Genomic DNA, 27008 nt, shown 5'->3' on the forward strand with positions numbered 1-27008 from the left:
TGTAAGTAACTCAATACATGCTCATTTTTAAAAACAAGAATTCAGAAAGTGGAGAATTTAAATGATACCAAGCAGAATTTTTAGTTTCTAATTAACATAATCAAATATCTACTAGCCATCCCGACTCATACCCCCCAAAAGGCAATTAAAATTATTTATGTAAGATTTTATATTTTAGTTAAAAGTGAAATGTAAATATGCTTTAGATTTTATTTGTATAAATCTCACTTTACTTTATAAAGCTGTAGGTAATTGTAACACTGTTTATTGATCAAATAAATGAATTTCTATCTAAAATTTCCATAAAGGCCATTAAAAATTCTCTATTCATATGACACTAAACCTTCAACCTTCAACAGTTCAAAGGAAACAGTTTTTTGACATGCACAGCACACGACAGCTGAGACTTAACGGCAGACAGTCCTAGAATACCAATTGCCAGTCCACCAAGATGCATATAAAATAATGACAGGTAAGCATTCAATTGATTTTTCATTGTGCAGAGGTGATAAAAACCCAGTTGGCAATTTTCAGATATCATCTTCATCCTCTTCATCCTGAGAAGACCCTGCTTGATTGGAGGCACTGGCTGAGGCAGCTGCGAGCTGTGCTTGTTGGGCAGCTTGCTGCATTTGGAGCCACTCCTGCTGGGCTAATTCTACTTGCTGCTGTTTTGCCTGAAAGTATATGAGAATACAGTCAGCAATACACATTGCTTAAAAAAAACCTTTTCAAAATGAACTTTGTGTAAATCAGCAGCAAAGAAAGATTGTACAGTCTCTCGCATCGTATCCGTTCTATAAGTCTCTCGCACTGTATTTTCACTGTATAAATATCTCCGCTGTATATATACAGACTCTTGCATTGTAAATCTGCATTGTATCTTCGCTATATAAACACCCATGCTGAATATATACAATCCCCTGCATTGTAAACTGCTCTTAACTGCATAGTACATTCCCTTGCATTGTATCTTCGCTGTGTATGTACAGTCTCTTGCATTGTGAACCGCTCTGAACTGTTTGTGGTATTGCGGTATACAAAAATAAGATCCTAATAATAATAATAACTTTATCTCGATAATCTTCTTCCTTGTAAATGTGTCTAGCAGTCCTGATCAGTAGGATTTTATCCCTCAACCTGCAAGTTGCTGCAGAAAGATGTCACACATCTTTTAACTCCGCCTCCTTCCCAGAGGGCTGTGCCATGCTCTCTCAGTTATTTCTAAAGCAGGGGGATATTGGGAATCAAACCGACAGTCAAATTCTGTTCTGCTCTGTAACAAGTACAATATATACTCAAATATTTATTTATTTCAATTTTATATCCCATCCTACCCAGGAGCCCAGAATGGGTTACAGTAGTATATTCACAAAGATTGGGGTACAGGAATAACGGTACATTGTATATATAGCAGAGGTACATGCATAATAGTACATCCATAGTATACTGCTCGGAGGAGAGAGGACCGAGGATCATTCACAGTAAAAAGGAGCAAAGCATATTGTGAGGGGAGAGGGTTGTATACATCAAATATAAACGGAGGTATCCTTTTTTTCCCCTCCCAAAAAAGGGAGAAAAAGGTCAACTTGAATATAAACCAAGGTTAGAGATTTGGGTTATCGTGCTGTGTCAATCTATAAAGACTGTTCATCCTCCCTCCCCATCAGCTCTAGTGTAAGTCACTAAACATAATATAAATATCTAAGATGCATATATCCCAAAGCTAACATTCACAACAAGGCCCCTACATAGAAAAACGCAACTGCAAGCAACCACAAACTTAAATAAATGGAGATAAAAATCAAACTTAAACCTCAAGAAGCCATAGGCAGTTCAACACCAGAGAAAGAGAAACAGCACTCTACACTTTGGAATATAAAAAGAGAGCAGTGCAAATTTGCAGTAAAACTCCATTTTCTGTTCATGAAATTAAAAATAAAATTATTTTTTCTACCTTTGTTTTCTGGTCATTTTATTCATATTTATCCCAGTTTCTGCTTTCTTCTGTCTTTTCTTAATTTTTTTTTAGGGTCTGCAGTCTATCTGCCTCTTCTCTCATTCCTGTCTTCACTTCCTCTCCTACATCCTTCTCCGACTAACCTTTTCCTTTCAGTTTTCCTCCATTTATTTTTCTGCGTCTCTATTTGCCTCTATTTCTCCAGTTTTGGGGGTTTTTTTTATAACTCTTCCCTTTCTAACTGTATTGTCTAAATTATTTTTAATCATAATACCTAAATACTTTAAGCCATCTTCTTTCCATACAAATGGAAAAGAATCAAACTATCCTTTAAAACAATACACATTTAAAGGAAGAATTTCAAACTTACTCCAATTTATTTTATAACCTGTTGGGTAGGGGAAAAAGGGTTATAATTTCTATTTTAATGGATTCTATGTATAAGAATGTCAAGTGCTGTATATTTTTTTTAGTAATGTAATGTTTTTATATTAATCACTTGTTTGTCAATTTTAAAATAAATAAAGAATTTAAAAAAAAAATAACTCTTCCCTCTCACTCCCCGTCCAGCATTCTCTTTCCCCCTTTATTTTAACTCTTCTAACCAGTATCTGTCTTGCACCCTCCATCAAGTATATCCTATTCCCTCTTTCTTCCAGCACCTCATCTCTCTTTCTCTCTCTCCCTCCACCTACATCCAAGATCTCTTCCCATCACCTTTTACCCTTTGCTTCTTCCAACAGTCATGGGTCAGCGGTAGGCCCAACATGTGAGGCAGGCAGCCGATTCCTTCTACTTGCGGCCGTGGCTGTCCTCCATGCTGTTTGTCAGGAGGAGGGAGTGAAGAATCAGTGGCGCTTACAGATTGTGAGCAGCCCTGCCTTCAATCCTGTTCCGGTCCTGCTAAAATGGTTGGCAATAACAAAGCCACACACCGCAGGGGCCTTCCCTCTTGCTAAATCACTATATGCTCTGCTAGTCTCTAACCCATCCCTCAAAATCAGGAAGTAACTTCAGAGGGGGGTGGGATCATTAATTTTTAAGCAAGGATCATTTTGGGTCCAAAAGGGCTGAAGGAGAGCTGACAAATATCTTCCTACTTGGGGCCAAGATGCCAATAGCGCTTCTCGACCAGAACACCTGGCCTTGGCCTAAGCAAATACAGGGCCACAAATTAGTTCTAATATACACAACTGAAACCCATGATGCCAGACTCTGCATACACTACACCACCAGAGAAATAGAGACAAATTTATTTATTTCTGAATAGTGCAAAATATAGATGGCAGATGTAAATTCACAAAACTGATATATTTCAATCACTGAATTGAAAATATTATCATTCTTCCTATAAGAACATAAGAAAAGCCTTACTGGGTCAGGTCAACAGTCCATCATGTCCAGTAACCCATTCTCACGGTGGCCAATGACCAGAATTGAACACAATACTCCAGGTGAGGTTGCACCATGGAGCCTTAAAGAAGCATTATAACATTCTTAGTCTTGTTAACCATTCCTTTTTTCATAAATCCATCTTGTTCGCTTTTTTGGCCACCGCCGCACATTGGGCGAAAGGTTTCATCTTTTTGTCTACAATGACACCCAGATCCTTTTCTTGAGCTTTACCCCTAAGGTGGACCCTAGCATCTGGTAACTGTGATTTGGGTTATTCTTCCCAATGTGCTATTCCTACCTTTATCATCTGGTACCATATATACTCGAATATAAACCAAACTTTTTGGGCCAAAAAAATGGCCCAAAAATGGGGGTTTCGTTTATATTCGGGTCAGCGCAGACCAGCCCCACCTTCCGAACCTGTTTGCAGGCCTCTGCAGGGCCTGCTGTGAGACCTAGTGGTCCAGCGATAGCCGGGTCAGGAGGGACTCTCCAGCCTTCTGTCCCAGGTAAAAGCCTGCAAAGCATCGGGAGGGAGGGGGCTGCGTGCAGAAACTGGCAGGGCAGGGTGAGTAAGGGTGCTGGATAAAGAGCAGCGAGAGAGAGGGGAACAGGGTGCAGAGTCTGGCAGGGCAAAGTAAGGCACTGCAGTTGAATATTAACCCCCCTCCCCCCCAGTTTATATTCGAGAGAACTCTTTAAAGTCACCTTGGTTTATATCAGGGTCAGTTTATATGCAGTAATTTTATTTTTCTAATCATCTTTTCCCAGGCTCTGGTTGCTCTGCCTTTGCTCTTAACTGTTTCCAGGACCTTCTGTTTCCGTCTCAATTTGTCCACTTTTCCCCATTTCTTCCCTTCCTCTCCATCCATGTGCACCAACTTCTCCCTCTCCTCTGTATCTTTCTTCCTACAGAGATCTGGCATCTTCTTCTCCTCCTCCCCCATCGGGATTTGGCACATTTTGTTTCCAGCACTGCAGTCCTGCACTCTTCAGGCCCCAGACTGCATGAAGTAAACACGCTGCCTTCGGCGGCCCAGGAAACTTTCCCTCTGCTACAGCTTCCTATTGCGGGACAGAAAGCTGTAGTAGAGGGAAAACTTTTGGGGCCGCCAAAGTCAGCGTGTTTACTTCATTCATGCTGAATGTGGCACGAAGAGTGCTGGACTGCAGTGCTGGAAACAAAATGTGCCGGATCCTGATGGGGGGAGGATGATATTCTTCACAGGCTCTGTGGGCTACCACAGAGGTCTTGGAGGACTACCATTAGCTCGTGGGCCTTGCAATGAAGACCACTGGGCTAGTACATGAAATGCTGTAGCTGAATGACTTGTAATGCAAGGTACCTATCTATTCTTTTCTTGTAGGCAATACTCACTTTTGCAATTAACTCCTGCTGCTGTCGTAATAATTCTTCTTCTGGAATGCCGAGGTTTTCCAGGCGGGAACTTGCTTTTCTTCTTTTTAGTGCTACGGTTTTGCATTCTTGTAAGACCTCTTTTACCTCACTGATATAGGAGCCAAATCCCAAACTTTCCAGTGCTGGAAAAATAAGGAAATTTGATAAAATGCCAAGCTTCCTATAAAAATCTAAATCAATCTAACCGATAAAATTATTCTAAACAACAGAAGATGCTTTAATAGGTATCAGATGCTGTGCCAAACAGTTATTACGTGTAATAGTTTGCCAACAGTAGTATTTTCAAGGAGTCATAGAATGTCTGTGCCCCTCCCTGAAACCCCCCCCCCCCACTTCAAAGTAGTATTTTAGAATTAAAACCACTCTCCTGGAGACACTGGCTCCAACTATTAGCTCATTTCTATCTAGATGGAAAAATTATGTTCTTATCTATTAATTTTCTTTCCTTTAGATGCAGCAGATGAATCCAGAGACCAATGGGATAGCCCACATTTACCAGCAGGCGGAGATAGAGAAACTGATTAACAGGTGGTCCTATTGGCTGGCACTCCTCCTGTATCTCCAGTATAGCTCCTTGCCCAAGCATCCGTAACCTGGTCCTATTGGCTGGCACTCCTCCTGTATCTCCAGTATAGCTCCTTGCCCAAGCATCCGTAACCATCAAGAGGCATAGCATGTAAAAAACATCTTTCCCATAACAAATCTCAAAAGACAATAATACAGAATACAATCATCAACAATAACAAACTGCAAAAGTTGCACAAGAAAAAACTGACAGACAATATCCAGAAAGGGTGGGGCTCTGGATTCATCTGCTGCGTCTAAAGGAAAGAAAATTAACAGGTAAGAACATAATTTTTCCTTTCTTAGTAACAGCAGCAGATGAATCCAGAGACCAATGGGATGTAGCAAAGCAATCCTCAATCTGGGTGGGAAGCAAACGCCGTCTCTGCAACAACCAAAGCACTAAACGCATTCACCGCATGCGCACTCTCGGAAGACCAAGTAGCCGTGAGACAAAACTCCTCCAAGGAAAAAACCTCTGGACCGAGTCCAAGAAGTAGCCATCGCTCTGGCAGAAAAGTCATGAAGTTCTCTCGCCACATGCTTCCCTGCCATCAAGCAAGCGTAAATAACATCCTCCCGGACCCATCGAGCTTTGGATGCCACCATACGTTTGAGGCGCCCCTTTAAAAATACAAAAAGGTGATCTAAACAACCACCAGTCATTAGAAATCTAGCTCTCGGAGAACGCGACGCACTTTTAAAAAATGCAGTGAATAAAAGAATGCCTCCTCACTTCGTCTCCCAGGAAGAAGGAAGGAAAAGTGAGAGCAGCATAAAAGAAAGAAATGGAGGTACCGACCGAACCGAACACCCCCCCCCCCCCCCGAGTTTGTAAATCAGAAATAGAAAGCCCCGCTGAACAAGGCCTGCAACTCAGAAAACCGCCGAGCTGAAGCCAGGGCCACAAGAAACCCCGTTTTCAACGGCACAGCCCTTCAGCGTCCCAAAAGACAAGGAAGAAATGAAGTCTTCGGTAAACTGCGAAGAAGTACCGTAAGACTATATGCCGGACAGGGCTTTCCAAAAGGTGTACAAATATATTGTATTCCGTTTAGGAACTGAACTACGTGAAGCTGAGAAGTAAGCGAAGAGCAAGATACCTTGAAGCTGAAGGGAACTGAACGCCAAGCCCTTGGCAATACACTTGTTACAAAAATGAATCCTGGAAGGGTGCAATTGTTGAGTTGTACCCAAGAAAGGAAAAACCTCCAAAAGGAAGCAGACGCCACAGTTGAAGACGTCTGTATCGTCTGGATAAGAGAAGAAACAACCTGCATCGCATAACCCTTACACATCAGCCAAGACTTTTCAAAAGCTAAGCTGTACTACCAAAATAGTATGAATATCCAGGTTGATCGGACCCTAGGGGAGCAAATCCGGAAAAACCAGGAAACTCAATAGTCCGGCTCTCGAAAAAATCATCAGATCCGCATAGCAAGGATGGCGCAGCCAAACTAGAGATTCTTCAAATACTGCACCCTGAAAGCGAGCGGGAGATGACCAATCCAAGTCAGCATCAGCCAGGGGAAAACACTGAAAAAAAGAGAAACCAGAGGCGAGAAAGAAGCCACGCTGCAACCCCCTCTGACTCCCACTCCCTGTGTATCCCGAAGAAGCTAGGAAGCTGAAAATTTCGAGACGAGGCCATGAGGTCTAGTTCCAGGAGATCTCACTTCCATACAAAGAGCTGGAATACCTGAGCCAAAGTTCACAATATCCAATAAATAGAAGATTTTACTGTTACTAACCTTTACACTTTCTAGAGCACACACAGTGCTGCACACCATCACATACAATAAATGGGCCATGCTCAGGTTTCGCGGAGAGAAAGTCTATCCAAACTCTTTTCCTGACCCGTAACATGAGCTGCCAACAGAAGAGGAAGAAGAGTGTCCACCCACTAAAGTAGAACTAGGATGTTATCTGCCAATTGAGTACATCACTCACTGCCCAGGCTGTAGAGAAATATCACCATCATAATACTGACTGAAAAGACCTGCAGCGTCATACCGGAAGAATGGTCTGAAGCTCCAGAAACGGTAACCTGACCATGCTCCAGAGTAGAAGAATGAACAAGCACTGAGTCGCCTCCAAAGACCAGACTCGTGGATCTGAGGATGGAAGACACAGAGCCCTCCATCCCGCCAGCCCGGGATGTTTGGTGATCAGGAGCCAGTCCAGCAAAGACCGAGGCATGCCTTTGAAAAGAGAAATCACACTGAGCCACCAAAGCATACAGAGCAACGCTTGAGGAGCCCACCAAATAATGGGAACCACCGGAACAAAAGCGACTGCTGCAGCGTTACAATAGGAAAGCAAGCCGAAGTTCTCAGTGGAGTCAGCAACATGGATCCCAGAACCTGTACAGAATCCCATACTCTTGGACAAGGTGACCGAAGAAGAATGCAAACCTTAGACTGTGACCCATCGCCCTAGTCCCAGGGAAGAAACACATTTCTCTCCTATATGAAGAAAAACAGCTTCCCGATATACCTATAAATAGTACAGGAGAAAAGAGACCCGTGCAAATTCGAAGAGTCACGTCCAAAGAACGGATGAAAAGAAACCACCCCTTTCATGGCAGACAAATGGCGTGACTGGACGCCGTCCAAATCAAGCAGCCAGTCAAGAAGAAAGTAGGTGAATCGCCTGGTAGTGCCAAAACGGTACCACTGTCCTCGTTTTCTAAAGCCTGGGGTAGGCGAAATGGCATGAGGCAAAATCAAAAGCGCTGCTCCAAGAGAGGCAAGCATACCAAGTGCCGATTCGGAGTCCATAGGAAAATGTAAATAGTCTCCCAGTTTTTCTGCAGAAATGTGTAACCCTGAGAAACCAGTCTGCCCAATGCCCCCTGAAGAACTACAAGAATTGCCCTGAGGACCAGTAACACTTAAAAGTGAAATACAAAACATAGAAACTTCAAGAACGAAGCGGAAACCTGAGGAGAATGCAAAGTTGCAAGCATCCTGAAAAAAAAAAAGTTCACAGTCCCCTGACCTGACAATATAGCGTCTTCCCCCTCAAGAGAAAGCCTGAAGAGTCAGTGGAAGAAGTCAAGATCCCCTCAGAACGAAGTGCCGAAGGTCAGGGAATAGCAGGAGGAGCACTATAGGATCTATAAGAAAGAAACTCTCCTAAGAAAAATCAAGGCTCGCCAGGGAAAGATGAGCATACTGGAACCATGAAAACAGTACTAACTCCATGCAATGTGAGCGAAACACGTATTGTTTCATTAACTGAGGCAGACAAGGAGTCGGGCTTATAAAAGTAAGTGACTTACCCAAGGCCAGAAACAGAACGCTGCCTGCCAATTCTGTTTAGCACCTGCCATGAAAAAAATGGCGGTGGTAAAATCTCGTGCAACAGGCTGTGCACCATAGAGGCTCCACTGTCAGCCCTGCCCATACGAAAAAGAGAAACGCCACCGTGCTCCCAAACTGCGCCCCAATAGATTATCACAACACCAGAACCGGAAATTATTTCTATAACACTACCACACACACAAAGCACTGCACAGAGAGCCGAAAAGAAAACATTCAAGTATGTATATGCTCTCTTTAGGGAGATCCTGAGACAAAGAAAGAGAAACCCGCACCAAGAACCAGGTAATCTCTAGCTGTTAACAGCAACCTGCAGCAATGCACCTTCTGGCCACCCTGTGCAGAGAAAAGCTGAACTGAGCAGTGGAGCATAAACTGAAGTCTCCCTCCAATACGCTCTCAGGCCTAATAAGCACGACCCCCAAGTTATGAGAAGCACATCAAACAAACACTCACCAAGCTCCCAAGTGCTGCATCAAAGCAAAATGGGGCTGCACAACCTCCAACGCGTGGAACACAAACAAAAGGGAGGTCTTGTGAAATAATAGCCCACACACTGCAACGCTGCTGGGTACTCTGCTGGCAATGAGAAATTCGTGCTACAATGAGCCTCCTGCCGCTCCAGGTCAGAGACCATCCGAAACCGAGGAGCACTGAGTGAAAACACCCCCTGAAACGTCCTCAGGCCGTTCAAGATGGGCCCCCATGCCAGCAGAACGCATATGAAATGAGAAGCAGCACTCGGGAGAAAACAAACCCTATAGCCACAGTTTCAACACTATTGTAATGCGGCCAACACGAACAAACAGACCACCGCCAAAGTGGAGGAAAAAACAGCCTGGAGGAGAACCGTTCAAACGCTGTGGCACCGCCAACAGCGTAGGAAAATAAGTGTACGGCTCCCGCGCACGGGAAATAACCGTTCCTTCCACGCTCCGGTAAATACAAACCCAGAGCTCCCTCAGCAAACATGCACTACCCTGCCAACCTAGGCCGCCGCAAAAGTGAAGTAAAAAACAGCTCAGGGGAAAAAGTGCTTGAACGCTGCAGCACTGCCGACAGCGTAAGAAAGAAGCACGGGAAATAACTGCTCCTTCATGCTCCGGTAAACACATACCCGGAGCTCCCCACAGCCAAGAGACACTCCTGTGCCGAAAGGAGTTAGGCATTGAACACCACCCAAAACCTGGCCTCACAACTTATGCGGCTAGAAATAAAATTGCTCACAGCAAAATCACTCACCCATGACGCCGGAACCCATAGAGGAAAGGCTCCCTCACAAACATGCACCCGCGACTAACGAACCTGCAGTGAACAAGAAGCCTAACCAAAACATACTCACAATAAGCTCTGAGTCAGGGCTTGCAGAGGACAGCAAGTGCTGGTTGAAGCCGGTTATTGCTGGTTGCTCAGCACTAGCAGGGCAGACATTGTATATATTCCCTGTGGTCTCTTTTTTTTTTTTTTTTTTTTAATTAAGGGAAAGAAGAAAAATATACATACATATAGAGACCCAGTCAGACCCTCTATCACTGGAGAGAAGGTGAGGCTGGGACCTGGGGGGGGGGGGCCCAGGTGTAACCCCTAAAGCCGGCACCGTTCAGCCGGACACCCCTGTCTCACTGAAGAGAAAACCTCAACAGAAGAAATAAGATTCCAGACACAGCCAGAATCCAGGAGCTAGTTGAATAGCGACCATCACCTGCTGGGAGGTAGAGCATACTGGAGATACAGGAGGAGTGCCAGCCAATAGGACCACCTGTTAATCAGTTTCTCTATCTCTGCCTGCTGGTAGACGTGGGCTATCCCATTGGTCTCTGGATTCATCTGCTGCTGTTGCTAAGGAAGACTGTTTTAGAAGAAGATGAATATTTGAAAAAAAGGCTGAAAAATATGAGTGCACAAAATATGCTCAACTAGGACAAAAGCTGTATGCTCAATGAAAAATCAACATCAAATCGCTAAGCTAATCAATAGACTGGTACCCCAATATCACATTTCCACAACCTTCAATCCAGTCATATACTCAATTCAACAGTGATTATTTTTTTCAATAGGATCCTCAGGGTATATAACACCTGTAATCACATTCCTTATCTTCATTGATCCATATTTTTTCTTCTTTTTTATCTTAAATATCAAATATTTTATTTATACCATGATCCATATTATTATTATTTTGCCACTTATCTTTTTTTGAATCAGTTTCACCCCTCCCAATGTGAATTTGCGTTTCAAAACATTCTTCTTCAGAGAGTCGGGGTATCAACGAGAGTTCCGTTTCGGTAGCTTTCACAATGTCAGCAATATGGTTGCAGCCTCTGTTTAAATGAAGTGCGGAAAAGACACTGCAACTAGAGCAAGCCCGCAGCATTCACTTGAATGCCAGATTCTCACGCCTAAACATCTTTTTAACTTTTGCAAAGTTATAGATGGTTGCAACTGAAGCAGGCCATTCAGGCAGGGTTCCCTGAATGGAAAAATCTTAATAATCAATATAGCCTAGTGTTCTTGTGTTTTAAGGTGGACTTCCTGGGACACCAGGCCGCTCACAGTGGTATAAATTGATATCTGGATTTATGGATAAAAAACCAAAAACTAGTCTTAGAGACATTTGGAGCATTGAGATTAAGCATCAAATTACTGCATCTCAATGGCCACGAATTTGGTCTTGGAGGATGAGTTGTACAATGTCGGCATCTATGAGACAAACTTGGTTTTTTCTGTTGCACCAAGCTTTCTGGACCCCTGTTCGTTTACAAAAATTAGATAGCTCTAAGTCTAATAGAAGTTGCCATTGTCATCTCGAAGCGGAGACTTTAGATCATTTATTGTTCTACTGTTCATTCATTTTGGCTTTTTGGAAATCGATTTGGGGCCAAATAAATTGTTTGTTGGAAAATCCTGTGGCTCTATCCTATGATACTATATTATTTGGAATGTCAATGAGGAAGAAAAGTCAAATTTCTGCAAAGAATAATAAGCTATTACTTATTATGACAGGAGTTGCCATTCAGAAGATTACATTTAATTGGAAAAATTGGAATAGATTAAATTATAGTTTTTGGTGGAATTCATTATGTCATATGTACAAGATGGAAAGAATGTTAGCCTTGCAGAAAGGTAATTTTCATAACTTTCAGGAGGTTTGGAGGCCATTAATAGAATATTGTAATGAGTAATTATTGGATTATCATTTTTCCCTAATAGGTATAATTGCAAAGTATGGGGGGGTGGGATTTCTGATTTGATATTAAATGATTAGATTAAGATATTAAAAAAAAAAAAAAGATTAATAGGACAGGGGGGGAAGTGATGTCACTGATGCGGCCGGTCGCTCGGGGCTGAAGCTCCGTCGGGGCCGCTGTGTATTTAGCGCATACGGCAGAGTTAACGCTTTTTTTTTTGATCGCCCCCACAATACCCCGGAGGGTGGATGCTTTATAAGGGTTTGGGGAAGGTGGAAACATGTAAGGATGTGAGTGTTTATCGTAAAAGCTGGGAAAAGGACTTGCAAATGCCTTTACAGGAGTGGGATATTGTTGCGCAAATAGTGGGGGTTCCCGCCCTGACCCATAGTGCGCCCCTGCAGGAATGCTACTATCAGGTGGTTTTTAGGGCTTATCTTACGCCTCAGCAGTATTATTATTGTGGGGGTGCTGGGTTGCCGTTGTGTATTAAATGTGGGTTGGGTGACGGGACCTTTGGCCATATGTTCTGGGGGTGCTCGGTCATACAATCCTATTGGCGGGAGATTTTACAGTTTATGCGTACCAGGCTGGGGTTAGCTTTGGAGGGCTCTCCGGATCAGCTGGTGTTGGATTTGGCTGGGGCGTATGGGTCGAAGGGTGGATTGCGTAAATTGTTATGCCGGAAGCTAGCCTTGGTGGCTCGGAAGGGTATTTTGAAATTTTGGATTTCTCCTGAGCCTCCAGGGTTTTGGCTTTGGAGGGGTGATGTGCATCAATTGGCCTGTTGGGAAGCCAGAGATGCAAAGGGTTCTAGGAAGGGGGGGCAGAGATACTTGAGGCTCTGGGATCCCTATCTACAGCTCCTCCATCCCAGGGGGCGCAGTCTGCTCTTGAATGAGTTGCGCTGTTCTTAGATCTTTGGGTTTGTTGTTGAGGTTGGTTTTTTAAATTTTATTTCATCTCTACTGGAAGTGGATGTTCGTGGGGGGGAGGAACCGGGAGGTTGGGAGGGGTTATTTTAGGCTCTAGGAGCCTTTGGGGGGGGGGGGGGGGCCGTGCAGTACATGTGGCCCGGGGATTATCAGAGTCCAAATTCCCGGGCGCTTTTCTAGTGGTTGGTTGTGATTGTCTTGCGTGCCCTTCTTCTCTCTTTTTGTTCTCTGTGGATTGTTGTTGAGGGGGGGGGCTGTTGGGGGGGAGGGTTTGGGGGTTGGGAGAATTGTTTTGGTTTCAGCTTTATCATTGTGTATGGCGCTTTTTCAATGCCAATAAAAATTGTTTTGACACTAGATTAATAGGACAGAATATATAATATATTATGATATATGTACTACATATGAATTAGTAGGGTTGGGAGGGAGGGTTTAAATATTATGATTTAAGTTAAATTGATAGAGAATCAAGTGATATTGTATAAGTTCAAATGTTATTTTATGATACACTTGTTGTAAGATGTAAAATGAATAAAGAATAAAAAGAAAGTATTCATGGAGTTAAATTTGCTTTCATCAGCAAAGAGCAAATTGAACAAGAAAGAACATTGCAAGAGGAAAGATTACATTACATTAGCAACTTTTATTCCACCTTAACCTCGCAGTTCTAGGCGGATTACAAAAGAGGTAAGATGGACATTTCCAGGAGAATTACAGGATCAGGTACTAATTACAAAACTTTGTCACGGATTGAAATGAGGGATGCTTAGGCATGGCATTAGTTAGTTAGTCTTGACAAAGTTTCTGAACAGCAGGGTCTATATTTCTCTTTCGAAGGTTTTGTAATCAGGCGTTAATAGAATGTGGGCGAGATGGTGGTATAGTTTCACTGCTTGAGTTGCTAGTAGTTCGTCGTATATCTTCTTGCTTTCTGTGCCTTTGATTGGAGGGAGGGGGTGAGTGAATGGAGTTTGAGTTCTCCTTGGCCTGGTTATATTGTTCTGGATAAGGCAATCGTTCAGGTAGGTAGGGGTAGTGCCATTCGTGGATCTGAATAGTAAACAACAGAATCAGAATAAGATTCATGCTTGCATTGGGAGCAAGTGTGTGCCTAGGCACACTGTAGTGATGTGATCATATTTACTTAATGTATAGATCAGTCTGAGGGCTGTGTTTTGTACAGTCTGCAATTGTTTTATCCTGGCCATACTCTAACACAGTGTCTTGCAAACTTTTTCAAGCCCTGGCACAATAAACTCTGGGCCTCCGGGCATGCGATGATGTCATGCGCATGCGTGATATCATCACATCAACAACCTCGCATGCACAGAGGCCCTCCAGACAGGGCCCTGAGCTTGATAATCCTGAAATGACTATGGGTGTGGAGAGGAGAAGAGGCGCCGGTTGACTGCTTACAGGACGCAGTACACCCAGAATCTTGCTACGGTAAACAGTTTGTGACACACTGCTCTAGCAGAAGCAAAAGAAAATCACCATTTTTTGCCAATCAATGAAATGACAGTTCAAGTGAAAAGAGTTTCAAATGATGCAACATTGTTTTTAACTAAGATTAGTGACAAGTCTAGTTGAAGACCTTCAGCCAAGGTAATACAGGATGCCCACAAAAACACTCCTTGATTTTAAATGGTTACAAAACCAAAATTTATTGGAATTTTCTTTCATCTTTGAGGCTACAGTTTCATCAACTCATAAAGTTCCATATGGTATCTGTTGATTATATACACTCGATGTATGCCCCACCTGTTACTCGGCAAACCGATGCGATAAATCGAGCTCGGACCAGACTCTCCAAAGCATATCCGGCATGATTGTGTTTATAGCTTCAATGATGCATTCCTGCAGATCATCCATAGTTGAAGGTAATGAAGGTAGGTACACTTGTCTTTCACATACTTCCAAAGGAAAAAGTAATGTCTGGTGATCTCGGGAGCCATTTGAGGAACACCTGGTCATTTTGTCATGTTGCATTGTCTGAAGGTTGTAACTTCTGCACCAATTGCTGCTTATAAGAGTGAAAGTGCCTTCGATTGTGTAAGATCTTGCTTTTTGGGACTTGTATTTGGGAGTGTGTGGCACAGTGGTTAAAGCTACAGCCTCAGTACCCTGAGATTGTGGGTTCAAATCCACGCTGCATCTTGTGACCCTGGGCAAGTCACTTAATCCCCCCCCATTGCCCTAGGTACATTAGAATGACCCACATACCAAGGCTGACGGGGCCAATCTGGAGCCACCAAGATCACCAGCCCCTGGTGGCTTGCTATCCTGCAGATGATCTGGCCTACCATGTTCCATGGGAGAAACATATCTAGCAGGAGCTCGGTGGTCCAAGGATGAATGAGGGCATCCAGCCCTGCGCTTCCCGGCTCTTCGACTGTAGAAGCGATCTGCATTTGCATTCTTAGCTGTGACCAAGAGATCCATTTGCAGTCTTCCATCAGCACTGCATAATGAGGGTGAATGCCCTCTTGGACAGAGACCACTTCCCTGGATCCAGAGTATGCCTGCTGAGAAAAATCGGCCTAGATGTGGGCAGCTGAGAGAGCCTATACATGAAAATCTGCCCTTTGGAACAATATCTGTGCCTCCAGACATAGGGGATTGTTTCTGTGCCTTCTTGTTTGTTTACATAAGCAACTGCTGTGGTATTGTCTGAAAATACCCCGTCTGCCTTCCCTGTCAGGAATGCCAAGCAAATGGCTTTCAGTTCTAGATGATTTATAGACTACTTGCTTTCTGATGGAGTCTATTTGCCCTGGAGCGGGAGGAACCCCCCCCCTCCCGCTCAGGCTGGCATTCATGAGAGTCACCCATGAGTTGATTCTGAGAGGCATGCTCCTCGATAAGTCATCTTCCTAGAGCCACTAATGTAAGCTGCTTTTTGCCCCCAAAGACCAGGGGAGCTGTATCTGTAGAGAGTGCTTTTGCAGTCATCACCTAGAGAGAAGAGAGTCCTGAGTAGCTGAATAAGTGCTCTCGCCCAGAGGACAACTTCGAGGGAGGCAGCCATCGAGCCCAGCACCTGAAGGTAATGTCAGGTCATGGGACTTGGTAAGACCAGAATCTTTAAAATCTGCTTCCTCAACTTCTGTTTGCGTGGCTCTGGAAGAAAGACATAGCCCTGCACTGTGCCAAAGCGGGTTGCCAGATATTCCAAGCATTGAGTTGGCTAAAGCCAATTCTTTTGAAAGTTGACTATTCAGTCAAGTCTCTGCAGGAAATCCACCACCTGCTGTACAGTATGCTCACCTTCCCATCGTGAAGGGGCTCTGATTATCCAATTGTCCAAGTAAGGATGCATCTGTATGCCCATCCTGTGTAGGTGAGCCACTACTACAACCACCATCATCCTTGATAAAGGTATTTGGAGGCATGTCCAAACTGAAAGGAAGCGCTGCAAACTGGAAGTGTTTCTGGAGGACATAGTGGAGCTAGTGATAACAAAGGCAAGGAAAGGGAGTTCCAGTCCTTCCAGTTCTGCTCTGAAAGGTATGAGGCAGAAACACCTGCTTGGGACATAAATATCCCTGAGGTGGAGCTGGCGTGCTCCCAGGCAGCACAGCGCATCCCAGGTCCATTAAGTATGCTTTCCACAAAGACTGACAAAATCAGAAAAGCCTTGCATCAGAAGTCCCAAGGACTCCTGCACAAACCAAGACTGGAGAAGTAAGACCTCTTCTGCCACCACACATTTGTCCATAGTTTTTAATAATCCCTGTGCGCCTCCCCTATTTTTTATTCTTGTAAAATTTGTAGGGAAATCACTTAGGCTTCAATAAGCAGTATATCAAATTTAATAGAAACTTGAACTCTTTCACCCCCCTCATTGCGTGTGGCCTCTGAACGGTATCTCTTTCTCACAGATTGCGCTTTTTGGGGTTTTAATGCCCTGGAGGATTGAAGAGAAGCTGAGCCCGAAGCTCCCGCCCCTTCCTCCCACACCCCGCAACACGTGAAGCATGGCTTCTCCTCAGCCAGTAAATCTGCACAAGAAGTACAGGTATTAGGGATAGAATGGTTTGGGGCTTCCTTTGCAGATGATCCCTAGGCAAAATGAGGGGTTTTGAGGCAGAAAAAAAAGCCGTAAAACCAAAGCGGTCCGGTCCTGCAGCGCAATTGGACCCTGCATGAGGAGGCAAGAATGACAAGATAGCTAGAGCACCCAAACCTGGAGCTGAACCAAATCAGCAACCCACTGCCGCCTTGGCCAATCGGTGCGACTAAGATCACCGGACCTCCAAGGGCCATTATCCATCTCAACAGATGCCCTATCATGGGCAACGGAGGGAAGACCCAATAGACCTCCCCGTGGCCAGGCTGAACCAGATCATCCAGGCCTGCACTGCTAGCCACGTGACACCGACTGAAGAACCAATTTGCTTTCTTGTTGGCCAGTTGCCATGAGATTGAATGTGGGACACCCCCACTGATCTACTATGCAATTGAATGCTCTTTGATTTGCAGGGGGAGAGGCAGTTCAGCAAGAGACCTGTTAGAAGTAAATCACAGTAGTCTAAGCATGAGGTTAAGTGTGGACAAGGGTCCGGGTAGTGTGCTCAGAGAGGAAGGGGCGAATTTTGGCAATGTTGTAGAGATAGAAGCAACAGGCTTTAGCAGTTTGTTGGATGTGCGTAGAAAATGAGAGGTCAGAGTCAAAACCATCTGGTAGCACTCTAGAGATAATTAATAATAGTAGTAGGTCTGTCTCTATCCCCTAACATGCCCACTTAGGTGTTAGGAACATAACTTTTATAGAATTAGGTAGGCGCCTATCGGCCAATTAAATTATTTTTCCAATTATGAGCTTGTTAAAGCTCATAATTAAATCTATTAAGGTGGTTTGGGTAATTAAATTAGGCGCCTCATAGAATCTGGCCTTAAGTGGCTTGAAACAAGAAAAACATACAAAACACGAGTACTACACATAATCTAAAATTATCCTGAAATAGGAAACTTGTAATAAAGACCAAGGAACTATGTTTTATAAAGATAGAGATCTAAAGGGAAACACTACACTTTTTGCACACATTTAGAGATCCTTTTCTTCAAAAAGTGATATAGGAAACTGTCTAGTTTACTAGTCACAATCATTAAAGCATTGGAAAAAGGCTGTAAAAACAAATTAGTTTTTAAAACTCTCTTAACCTATTGCAAAGTCGTAGAGAATTAAATACGCTCTGGGATCTTATTCCATAGTATTGGGCCTGCCAAAGAAAAGGGCATGCTGACATTTCCTCATGAGTTATATTCAAAGCTAGTACAAAAAAAAAAAAAGTCATCTGTCACTGTGAGATCTCAATTGATGAAATAGTGTATATAGCTATCACTTAGCAAAATACCATGGGGCAGCCTGACACAAACAATATCAGAACTTTATACTGAATGTGATACATCATAGGCAGGCAATGTACGAGAGTATTTCATAAAGTAACGGCAAATTGAATATTTTGAGATATATTTATGTTTGTGAGGAGCTAGCTAAAATAAAAGTTAGACAAAGCGATGTGGCCATCTAAAGATGCTGACTGACTTTTTTAACGAGTCTCTATAGTTGGGAGTAGTACCAGAGGATTGGAGAAGGGCGGATGTGGTCCCTCTCCATAAAAGTGGAAGTAAGGAAGAAGCAGGGAATTACAGGCCGGTAAGTCTGACTTTTGTGGTAAGCAAATTAATGGAAATGCTTTTAAAACAGAGAATGGTCAAGTTCCTGGAATCCTGTGGATTCACTAGAGGTAGGTCTTGTCAGACAAATCTGATCAATTTCTTTGACTGGGTGACCAGAGAACTGGCTAGAGGATGTGCGCTGGATCTGGTGTATTTAGATTTTAGCAAAGCCTTTGACATATAGTGTTCCACACAGACATCTAATAAATAAACTGAGTGCCCTTGGGATGGGTCCCAAAGTGATGGGCTGGGTCAGGAACTGGTTGAGTGGAAGGCGACAGAGGGTAGAAATCAATGGAGATCACTCTGAGGAAAGTGGTGTGCTTCAAGGTTCTGTTCTTGGGCCTCTTCTTTTTAACATTCTTATAAATGATATTGCTGAAGGGTTGGTGGGTAAGATTTGCCTCTTTGCGGATGATACCAAAGTCTGCAACAGAGTAGAAATGCTGGATGGTGTGAATAATATGAAGAAAGACCTGGCGAAGCTTGAAGAATGATCTGAAATTTGGCAGATAAAATTTAATGCTAATAAATGCAAGGTCATGCATTTGGGCTACAAAAACCAGAGGGAACGGTACAGTTTAGGGGGTAAAGAACTTATGTGCAAGATGGAAGAGCGGGACTTGGGTGTGATTGTATGTGATGATCTTAAGGTGGCCAAACAGGTTGAAAAGGGAGAGGTATGGCCAGTAGGAAAAAGGAGGTATTGATGCTTCTGTATAAGACTCTGGTGAGACCTCATTTAGAATATTGTGTACAATATTTTGAAGGTCGCACCTTCAAAAAGATATAAAAAGGATAGAGTTGGTCCAGAGGAAGGATGGTAAAATGGTGTGTGGTCTTTGTGATAAGGCGTATCAGGACAGACTTAAGTTCTCAATCTGTATACTTTGGAGGAAAGGCGGGAGAGGGGAGATGTGATAAAGACATTTAAATACCTACATAATATAAATGTACATGAGTCAAGTCTCTTTCATTTGAAAGGAAATTGCAATGCGAAGGCATAGAATGAAGTTCTAATCTGAGGAAGCATAATCTGAGGAAATACTTTTTTTTTTTCAGAAAAGGTGGTAGATGCATGGAACAATCTCCCGGAAGAGGTGGTGGAAACAGAGACTGTGTCTGAATTCAAGAGGGCCTGGGATAGGCACGTGGGATCTCTGAGAGAGAGAAAGAGATAATGGTTACTGCAGGTGGGCAGACTAGATGGGCCATTGGCCTTTATCTGCCATCATGTTTCTATGTTTCTAAGTTAGAGATACAAATTATATGTTATTTTTCTATGTAATTACCCTCCTTTTCAACATACCTCTCTCGCACCATTGCACCAACCTTTTTTTTTCCATTAAAAAAAAAACAAAAAACCCTTTTTTTGTTGTGCCTTTAGCTAGGAAAGCATCACTTCTTTGACCTTGTCATTGCTTCCAAATCTTCGTTCTGTCAAAGCATCCTTCAAGGGTCCAAACACAAGATGATCAGAGGGAGCATGATCAGAGCTGTATGGAAAAAGCTTAAGATCTGAAATCTCAATCACCGAGGGGCTTTAGGTGTCCGGGCCAATCAGAACTTTAGGCCCCTTCCCGATGCATCCGGGGAAGTGACTGAAGCTCTGATTGGCCCAAGTTGTTTAAGGCCCCTTTCCAAGATGCATCGGGGAGAGGAATTCTCATTTAGATGCAAGCAGCTGGGAGGAGTGGGTCCGCGCCCTTACGGCTCTTCAACTTTGAAGTAAGGGGGAGGGGGATACTTGCCAGCAGGGGAGAGTGGGCATCTCTCCCACTAGGGGGAGGGGTTGGGTTAGGTTGGGGATTTTAGTGCAGCGAGAGAGTGTGGGCATCTCTCCCACTGCAGGGGGGGGGTGTCAGGTCAGATCACGCGGCAGGGATTTTAGTGCAGCAGGAGTGTTGGCATCTTTCCCGCTGCAGGGGGAGGTGTCGCTGCCGTTCCGGGAGGAGGGTGGTGTTTGCCGCCGCTGATACCGGGAAGGAGTGTTGTGATGCAGCGGAGAGAATGGGCATCTCTCCCGCTGCATCACAACACAGGGGTTTATAGCAGTCTTGACACTGACCAGCACCCCTTGGCCAGTCATTTTTTTTAGCCACCAAAAGCCAACACCGGTTTTTAAAAATGGCTCAGCATTTTTTTAAGAATCCACCAGAAGGCTAATTTCAATGTTGAAGAGCCCATTTATGTTTCAGTGTTGGAGAATGTTAGAATCCTTGCTAAAGAGGGAGATAATCCCTTTTGATAATCTGTCGCTAAACTGCATACAGGCTAAACCGCTGGAAAATAGTTTAGCAATGGCGTTAAAGTTTTGAGAATCTAGGCCTCAGTCATCTTGCTAATCCCTGCTTATACTGCTCCAAGGATCTCTCTCTACCACAAGTCTGCCTGCAACTTTTTATCCTTATCCATGTCTGCATATCTGTCTTCCTTGAGTCCTCTATTCTTCCAGACAGATGAGCATACACTTTTGTACTTCTGTCGTACAATAAAAGGCCTCATCAAATTCTTTTACCTAGCCTTTAACTTTCTTCTTGCCACTGTTCTTTGAATTTGTCTCAAGCATATTTAATTACGTTACAGAATTGGTTTCTACTTCTGCTGGCTGATAATTCAACTGCTGCAAAACCTCCCCAACCCCAAGAAAACCAACTGACAAGGGGGAGAGACAAGAAGAAACCTCAATCTAAATTAATCAGCAAATTGCACATAGTGTGAAACAGGAGAACCCTCAGTAACACAGCCACCCACTAAGGGAAAGGCTGTCACCGGCTGACACTCAGAAAGAGTGTAAACTGTGAAACATCCCCGGGTTCTTCCTGTGAGTGAGAATAAATCAAGTGCACCCCCAAAAAGTGCTACGTGTGAAAAAAGTGCTACGTGTGGCCATTTTCTGCCTTACTTTCCAAGCCACGCCGGAGGAATCACCAGTCTTATTACAGTCCAGTTGTTCCTGAGGAAGGGGGTGTGCACCCCCGAAACGGAGTCCCGTTGGACGGATGATGTTACACATCGGCTGGCTGTTCTACAGTCTAAAGAAGCTAAGTACTTCCATTTATTGACTGGCTTGGTTCTGATTTGGACAGATTTGGACACTTTCCTTCCTTGTTTGGCCCCCCTGGCAAGGAGTAGAGACAAGAATTTCTTAACCTCATAGTGTGTTTTTTTGATTTCTAGAATCTTTTTTCACACGTAGCACTTTTTGGGGGTGCACTTGATTTATTCTCACTCACAGGAAGAACCCGGGGATGTTTCACAGTTTACACTCTTTCTGAGTGTCAGCCGGTGACAGCCTTTCCCTTAGTGGGTGGCTGTGTTACTGAGGGTTCTCCTGTTTCACACTATGTGCAATTTGCTGATTAATTTAGATTGAGGTTTCTTCTTGTCTCTCCCCCTTGTCAGTTGGTTTTCTTGGGGTTGGGGAGGTTTTGCAGCAGTTATATATTTTTCCTCCCTATACATTTTTGGGTTCTATTTTGTGGGCTGATAATTCAAGGCATCCACCACTTACAGCAAGAGTAGCTTGTTTCTTTTGAGCTGCCCTCCATTGTTCTTGAAGTTCTTTAGTTAAAGAAAAATTGCATACTTATACGTTAAGACTTTTGTAACATTTTAAGTTTTACATGAAATACTAAATTTAGAAATATATGATAAGATATAGAAAGACACCATAAATGCTGTGTTTCAGCAAAGGGACAGAGTGAAACCTGTGGCACTATCATAGTACCTCCTCCAAAATATAAACAAGTAAATCAATTTTTTACACCATCAAAAATGATAAAGATTAGGGGACATTCAAAGTTACAGGGAGATACTGTACTTTTAAACCCAATAGGAGGAAATATTTATTCACTCAAAATAGTTAAGCTCTAGAACACTGGTTCCCAACCTTGTCCTGGAGGACCACCAAGCCAATCGGGTTTTCAGGCTAGCCCTAATGAATATGCATGAGAGAGATTTGCATATAATGGAAGTGAGAGGCATGTAAATCTGCTCCATGCATTAGGGCTATCCTGAAAACCTGATTGGTCTGGTGGTCCTCCAGGACAGGGATGGGAACCACTGCTCTAGAACACATTGCCAGAGGATGTAGTATGAGTGATTAAGGTAGCTGGTTAAAAAAAAGGCTTGGACAAGTTCCTGGAGGAAAAGTTCATAGTCTGCTATTGAAACAAACATGCATTGCTTGCCCCGAATAGGTAGCATGGAACACTGCTACTATTTGGGGTTTGCCAGGCACTTGTGACCTAGATTGGCCACATTGAACATGAAATACTGGGCTAGATGGATCACTGGTTTAGCCCAGTAAGACTATTTGGCTCATTTTTATGTTCTTAAAAACAAAATCCTGGCTTCTGAAGACCTAATCTGAAAGTGTCAATTTACAAAACAACAATAACAACACAAAACTGCAAAGCCATACAATGTGATTTTTTTTTTTCTGAACTAGATCCATTCGTTTAATTGTGGAAAAGATTTTGGGGAAGCATTTCCTTTTTTAGGGCTCCTTTTATGAAGCCGTATTAGGCTTTTTTATTGCCAGCCACAACGGTATTAGCTCCAATGCTCATAAGTTTCAAGTTTATTAAGTATTTGATATCCTGCCTATCATTATGTCTAGGCAGTTTACAATAGATTAAAACAAAGTTTAAAATAATGGGTTCCTATGAGTGTCGGAGCAAATATCACCACAGCCGGTGATACAAATGCCTAATGCAGCTTTTTAAAAGGGGGGGTAGTTTTTATACATAAATAGCTATCCTGAATATATGTATTTTAACCCCCTCTTTTGCAAAGCCTGCTAGCGCAGGCTGCTGTAGTAACTGCCCCGAAGCCCATAGAGATTTAGAGGACTTCAGGACTTTTACAGCATGTATTTGTAAAAGGGGATAGTAAGTTAGAATGGGTTAAGACATAAGTGTGCACATAAAGTAAACACTAACAATTTTTTTTCCCTAGAAAGACTAAAATAAATGTTAAAAATAAATCCTGTACTAAACTGAAGATGACAAACGCCAATTCAGTCAAACATAAGACTTTAGATAAAGATTTCATAAAGGCAGTTATTAAACCCCAGTAAATATATACATACTACATAAGTGTACAACTTGTTTACCGAAGTCCTGGAAGCGCAACGAAACGGCAATTTAAAGATGCATTAAGATATCCCAAATATCCCCTCCATTTAATACCCTTAGACCCTGATTCTCACAACCTCCTACATAAAGGTCATTCCACTGCAAGAGACCGGCGAAAACAAAAGTGATCAATGCCATGTAAACAGCTGGGAGCTCACCCTGAATTACGTGCTCAGGGGAGATGGTTTTCTTTTCCGACTTGTTACAGATCTCGTTCGCTTCCGATGAAATGAGGTGGATAAACTCAGTGCAACAATTTACCACCAACTCTCTAGCGTCATTCGCCACCCGAACGTTAGGCAAAGTTTCTTTTATCATCTTATTGATAGCAGCCCGCGGGATGGTGAGATCATCGTCGTTTCGGGACGATGAAGCCATAGCTCCGAAGACCTTTAAAAAAAAAAAAAGCCCCAAATGCTAAAAAGCAGAGAGAAACAAGTCCTGGACAAGTCGGATCTAACCAAGGAGGGGAGAACCGCCGCTTTGAGCACTCAGCCTGTGCTTTAGGACTCGAGCTTGGGGGCTGCAAACAACATAAAAACAATGCAACCGAGGCTTGGGTGAGTTGTAAAAAAAAAAAAGAAAAAGAAGGGGAGAGCAGGGAGCAGTGAAAGGGAAAACTGACTCGCCCTTTCCTTCTAAAGCGCTTTCTCAGCAGGCGGCACCGGCCTACAAAATCCTTCTGCAAGAAGACGTTGCAGCCGCCAGCATATCTGTCCTTCGCCCGCCTCCCCGCTGAAAGGTAAGGCACATTAAAAGAAATCAAGGAATAACCGCCGCCGTTGTTGTGATTCTCTAATTCATCTGTAGACGTCCGCAGTTCCAACTCTCAGCACACGTTCTGCCTTTTCTGCCAGCTTCCGACCTCACCGGAAGTGTGCTAGTGCCGCCAGTGGGTCGGACTTTCCACTTCCGGTAACTAGTTCCTGGGCTTCCCGTGTCGTCTCGGGGTTGCCATGGTTGTTGGCGGCCCTGGCGTAACTTGGCCTCGAGAGCTGCTCTCCACTACCGTCTTTTGGTCGCGTGTCTCGAGGATGAGGAAGCTACGTTCGCCGTGGTGTTCACTGAATCACTGAACTTTGGGGCTCACTCGATACGGCTATCAATTTTTTTTTTTTTTAATGACAGGTCAGGTTTTAGTTCACTGTACACATAGCCCACTTTTGGAAGATTAGATGCTGGCAGAGTATGAACCTACCAGAGAGTAAGCAAACTGTGTGCCTCCTGGATATTTGCGACTACAAATATGAAGGTAGAGAACGCAGCCAAAAGGAAAGAACGGATTAATTTTGCGTGTTACTTTTTAAAGGACTTTATTCATTTTATCATGGGTTCAGGTGGAGTTGCAATCTTGTGAAAAGTGGTGAAGGCAGAGCGGAAAATACACATCTACAAAGGGCCGCTCAGCCCAACCAAGCAGAGAATGATGTGGAGCCATGAAACTTTCAAGTTATTCCACACTTTTCAATGAAATTTAAAGTGGAATAAGTAAGTTTCATGGCTCTACCCTAGTGGTCTCAAACTCACGGCCCACCAGGTACTAGTTTGAGGCCCTCTGTATGTTTATCATAATTACAAAAGTAAAATAAAAGTTTCTTGATCATATGTCTCTTTAGCTATAAATGACAATATTATTAAGACTTAGCCAAAAAGAAAGATCTATAAATTATAAAGAGTTTTACCTCATGCAAAATTGTGATTTTTCACTCCATAAGACACACCTGACCATAAGATGCAACCTAGATCTAGAGGAGGAAAACAAGAAAAAACCCATTCTGAACCAAATTCTCCCTGCCAGGCTCTGCAACCAACCCCACACTCCTTGCCAGGCTCTCCACCCTATTGCCCCTCTCTGCCAGGCTCTGTATCCTATCACCCCCCCCCCTCTGGTGGTCTAGTGGTAGGCTGGGACAGCACACAGAGCGGATAGGCCTAGTGGGTGGCTGGCCTGCTGGCTGGCAGGCCTCATACAACCCCCCTGTACCTTAAATCATCCCCCATTCCCCCCAGTACCTTAAATCATCCCCCCACGTATCCCCAGTACCTTTTTAATCATACCCCCTGTGCCTTTTTTTTTTTTTTTTTTACACCATTATCTTTTTTTAAATTCTTCCCTTCCCTCAACGGCTCCTTACTATTTCCAGGCAGCAGGCGCACGAGTCAGGAGTGCAGACATCAGGACTAAATTTCACACTCTCCTGCTTGGGCCTGCGCCACTTTCCGAATGGCTGCTGGCAGTTCTCACGAGTCCCGCAAGAACTGCAGCCAGCCATTCGGAAAGCAGCGCGGGCCGTAGCGGGAGCGTGTAAAGCTTGGTCCTGACATCCGCGCTCCTGACTCATGCGCCTGTTGCCCGGAAATAGTAAGGAGCTGTCAGGGAGGGATATACACAGGACCACCAGGCTGCTTGAAAAAGGTGCGGCAGGGGGGTTGTTTAAAAAAGGTGGTCCGGCGGCAGTGTTTAAAAGGTGCTGCGGCGTGGGGGGGGACACCGTTTAAAAAGGTGGTGCAGCTGGTGCGCTGTTTTACAGCTGTCCGGGGATACAAATTTTGCATCTTCGCTTCATAAGACGCACTGAAATTTCCACCCACTTTTGGATGGAAAAAAAGTGCATCTTATGCAGCAAAAAATACGGGTAACTATTTTTTCTGAGGCCCTCCAAGTACCTACTTTTAAAACCAATAGGAGGAAATTTTTTTTCACTCAGAGAGAATAGTTAAGCTCTGGAATACATTGCCAGAAGTTGTGGTAAGAGCAGATAGCATAGCTGGTTTTAAGAAAGATTTGGAAATTTCCTGGAGGAAAAGTCCATATTCTGTTATTGAGAAAGAAATGGGGGAAGCCACTGCTTGCCCTGGATTGGTAACATGGAATGTTGCTACTCTTTGGGTTTTGGCCAGGTACTGGGGACCTGGATTGGCCACCATGAGAATGGGCTACTGGGCTGACCCAGTAAGGCTAATCTTATGTTCTCATGCTACCTTGTGCTACCTCTTTTACCCTACCTTTTGTTCTTTCCCTTTATTCTTACGAAACCCGAAATTGTAACTTTTACTTTTCCCTTACCCCTCAAGTAAGTTTTAATTGTTTTTACGTTATGTTAATATAACTATTATGTTAAGTTTCTTATCTCTTTTTATTATATTATGTACATCGCTTAGAAATTGTAATAGGCGATCCATCAAAAGATTGAATAAACTATGTACAAATCCAAAATGTGGCCCTGCAAAGGGTTTGAGTTTGAGACCACTGCTCTACACCAGTGTTCTTCAACCTTTTTACACCTATGGACCAGCGGAAATAAAATCATTATTTTGTGGACCAGCAAACTACTAAGACTCAAATAAATAAACCCCGTCTCTGCGAGCTCGGTCCCCGCAAACCATCTGATCCCATCCG

At 43.5% G+C, this 27008-nt stretch overlaps 1 protein-coding gene across 1 annotated transcript; it reads right to left on the minus strand.

The window, feature by feature from the left end:
* Nucleotides 1-243: 243 nt before the first annotated feature.
* On the minus strand, nt 244-24521 carry DR1 (down-regulator of transcription 1). The gene is made up of 3 exons (XM_033916378.1): nt 23767-24521; nt 4734-4897; nt 244-677 (listed from the first exon to the last, which is right to left on the minus strand). The coding sequence occupies exons 1-3, from the start codon at nt 23984-23986 to the stop codon at nt 531-533; spliced, it is 531 nt and encodes a 176-aa protein (XP_033772269.1). The 5' UTR covers nt 23987-24521; the 3' UTR covers nt 244-530.
* Nucleotides 24522-27008: the final 2487 nt, after the last annotated feature.

Source organism: Geotrypetes seraphini, chromosome 12, assembly GCF_902459505.1.
Source record: "Geotrypetes seraphini chromosome 12, aGeoSer1.1, whole genome shotgun sequence".
NCBI classification, from domain to species: domain Eukaryota; kingdom Metazoa; phylum Chordata; class Amphibia; order Gymnophiona; family Dermophiidae; genus Geotrypetes; species Geotrypetes seraphini.

Excerpts from the sequence above, each read along its gene's own strand:
- DR1 (XM_033916378.1), bottom strand. The coding sequence starts at position 23,986 with ATGGCTTCATCGTCCCGAAACGACGATGATCTCACCATCCCGCGGGCT. Across the intron at positions 4,898-23,766 it reads CCCTGAGCACGTAATTCAGG|CACTGGAAAGTTTGGGATTT; the intron begins GTGAGCTCCCAG and ends TTATTTTTCCAG. Across the intron at positions 678-4,733 it reads AGCAGGAGTTAATTGCAAAA|GCAAAACAGCAGCAAGTAGA; the intron begins GTGAGTATTGCC and ends ATATACTTTCAG.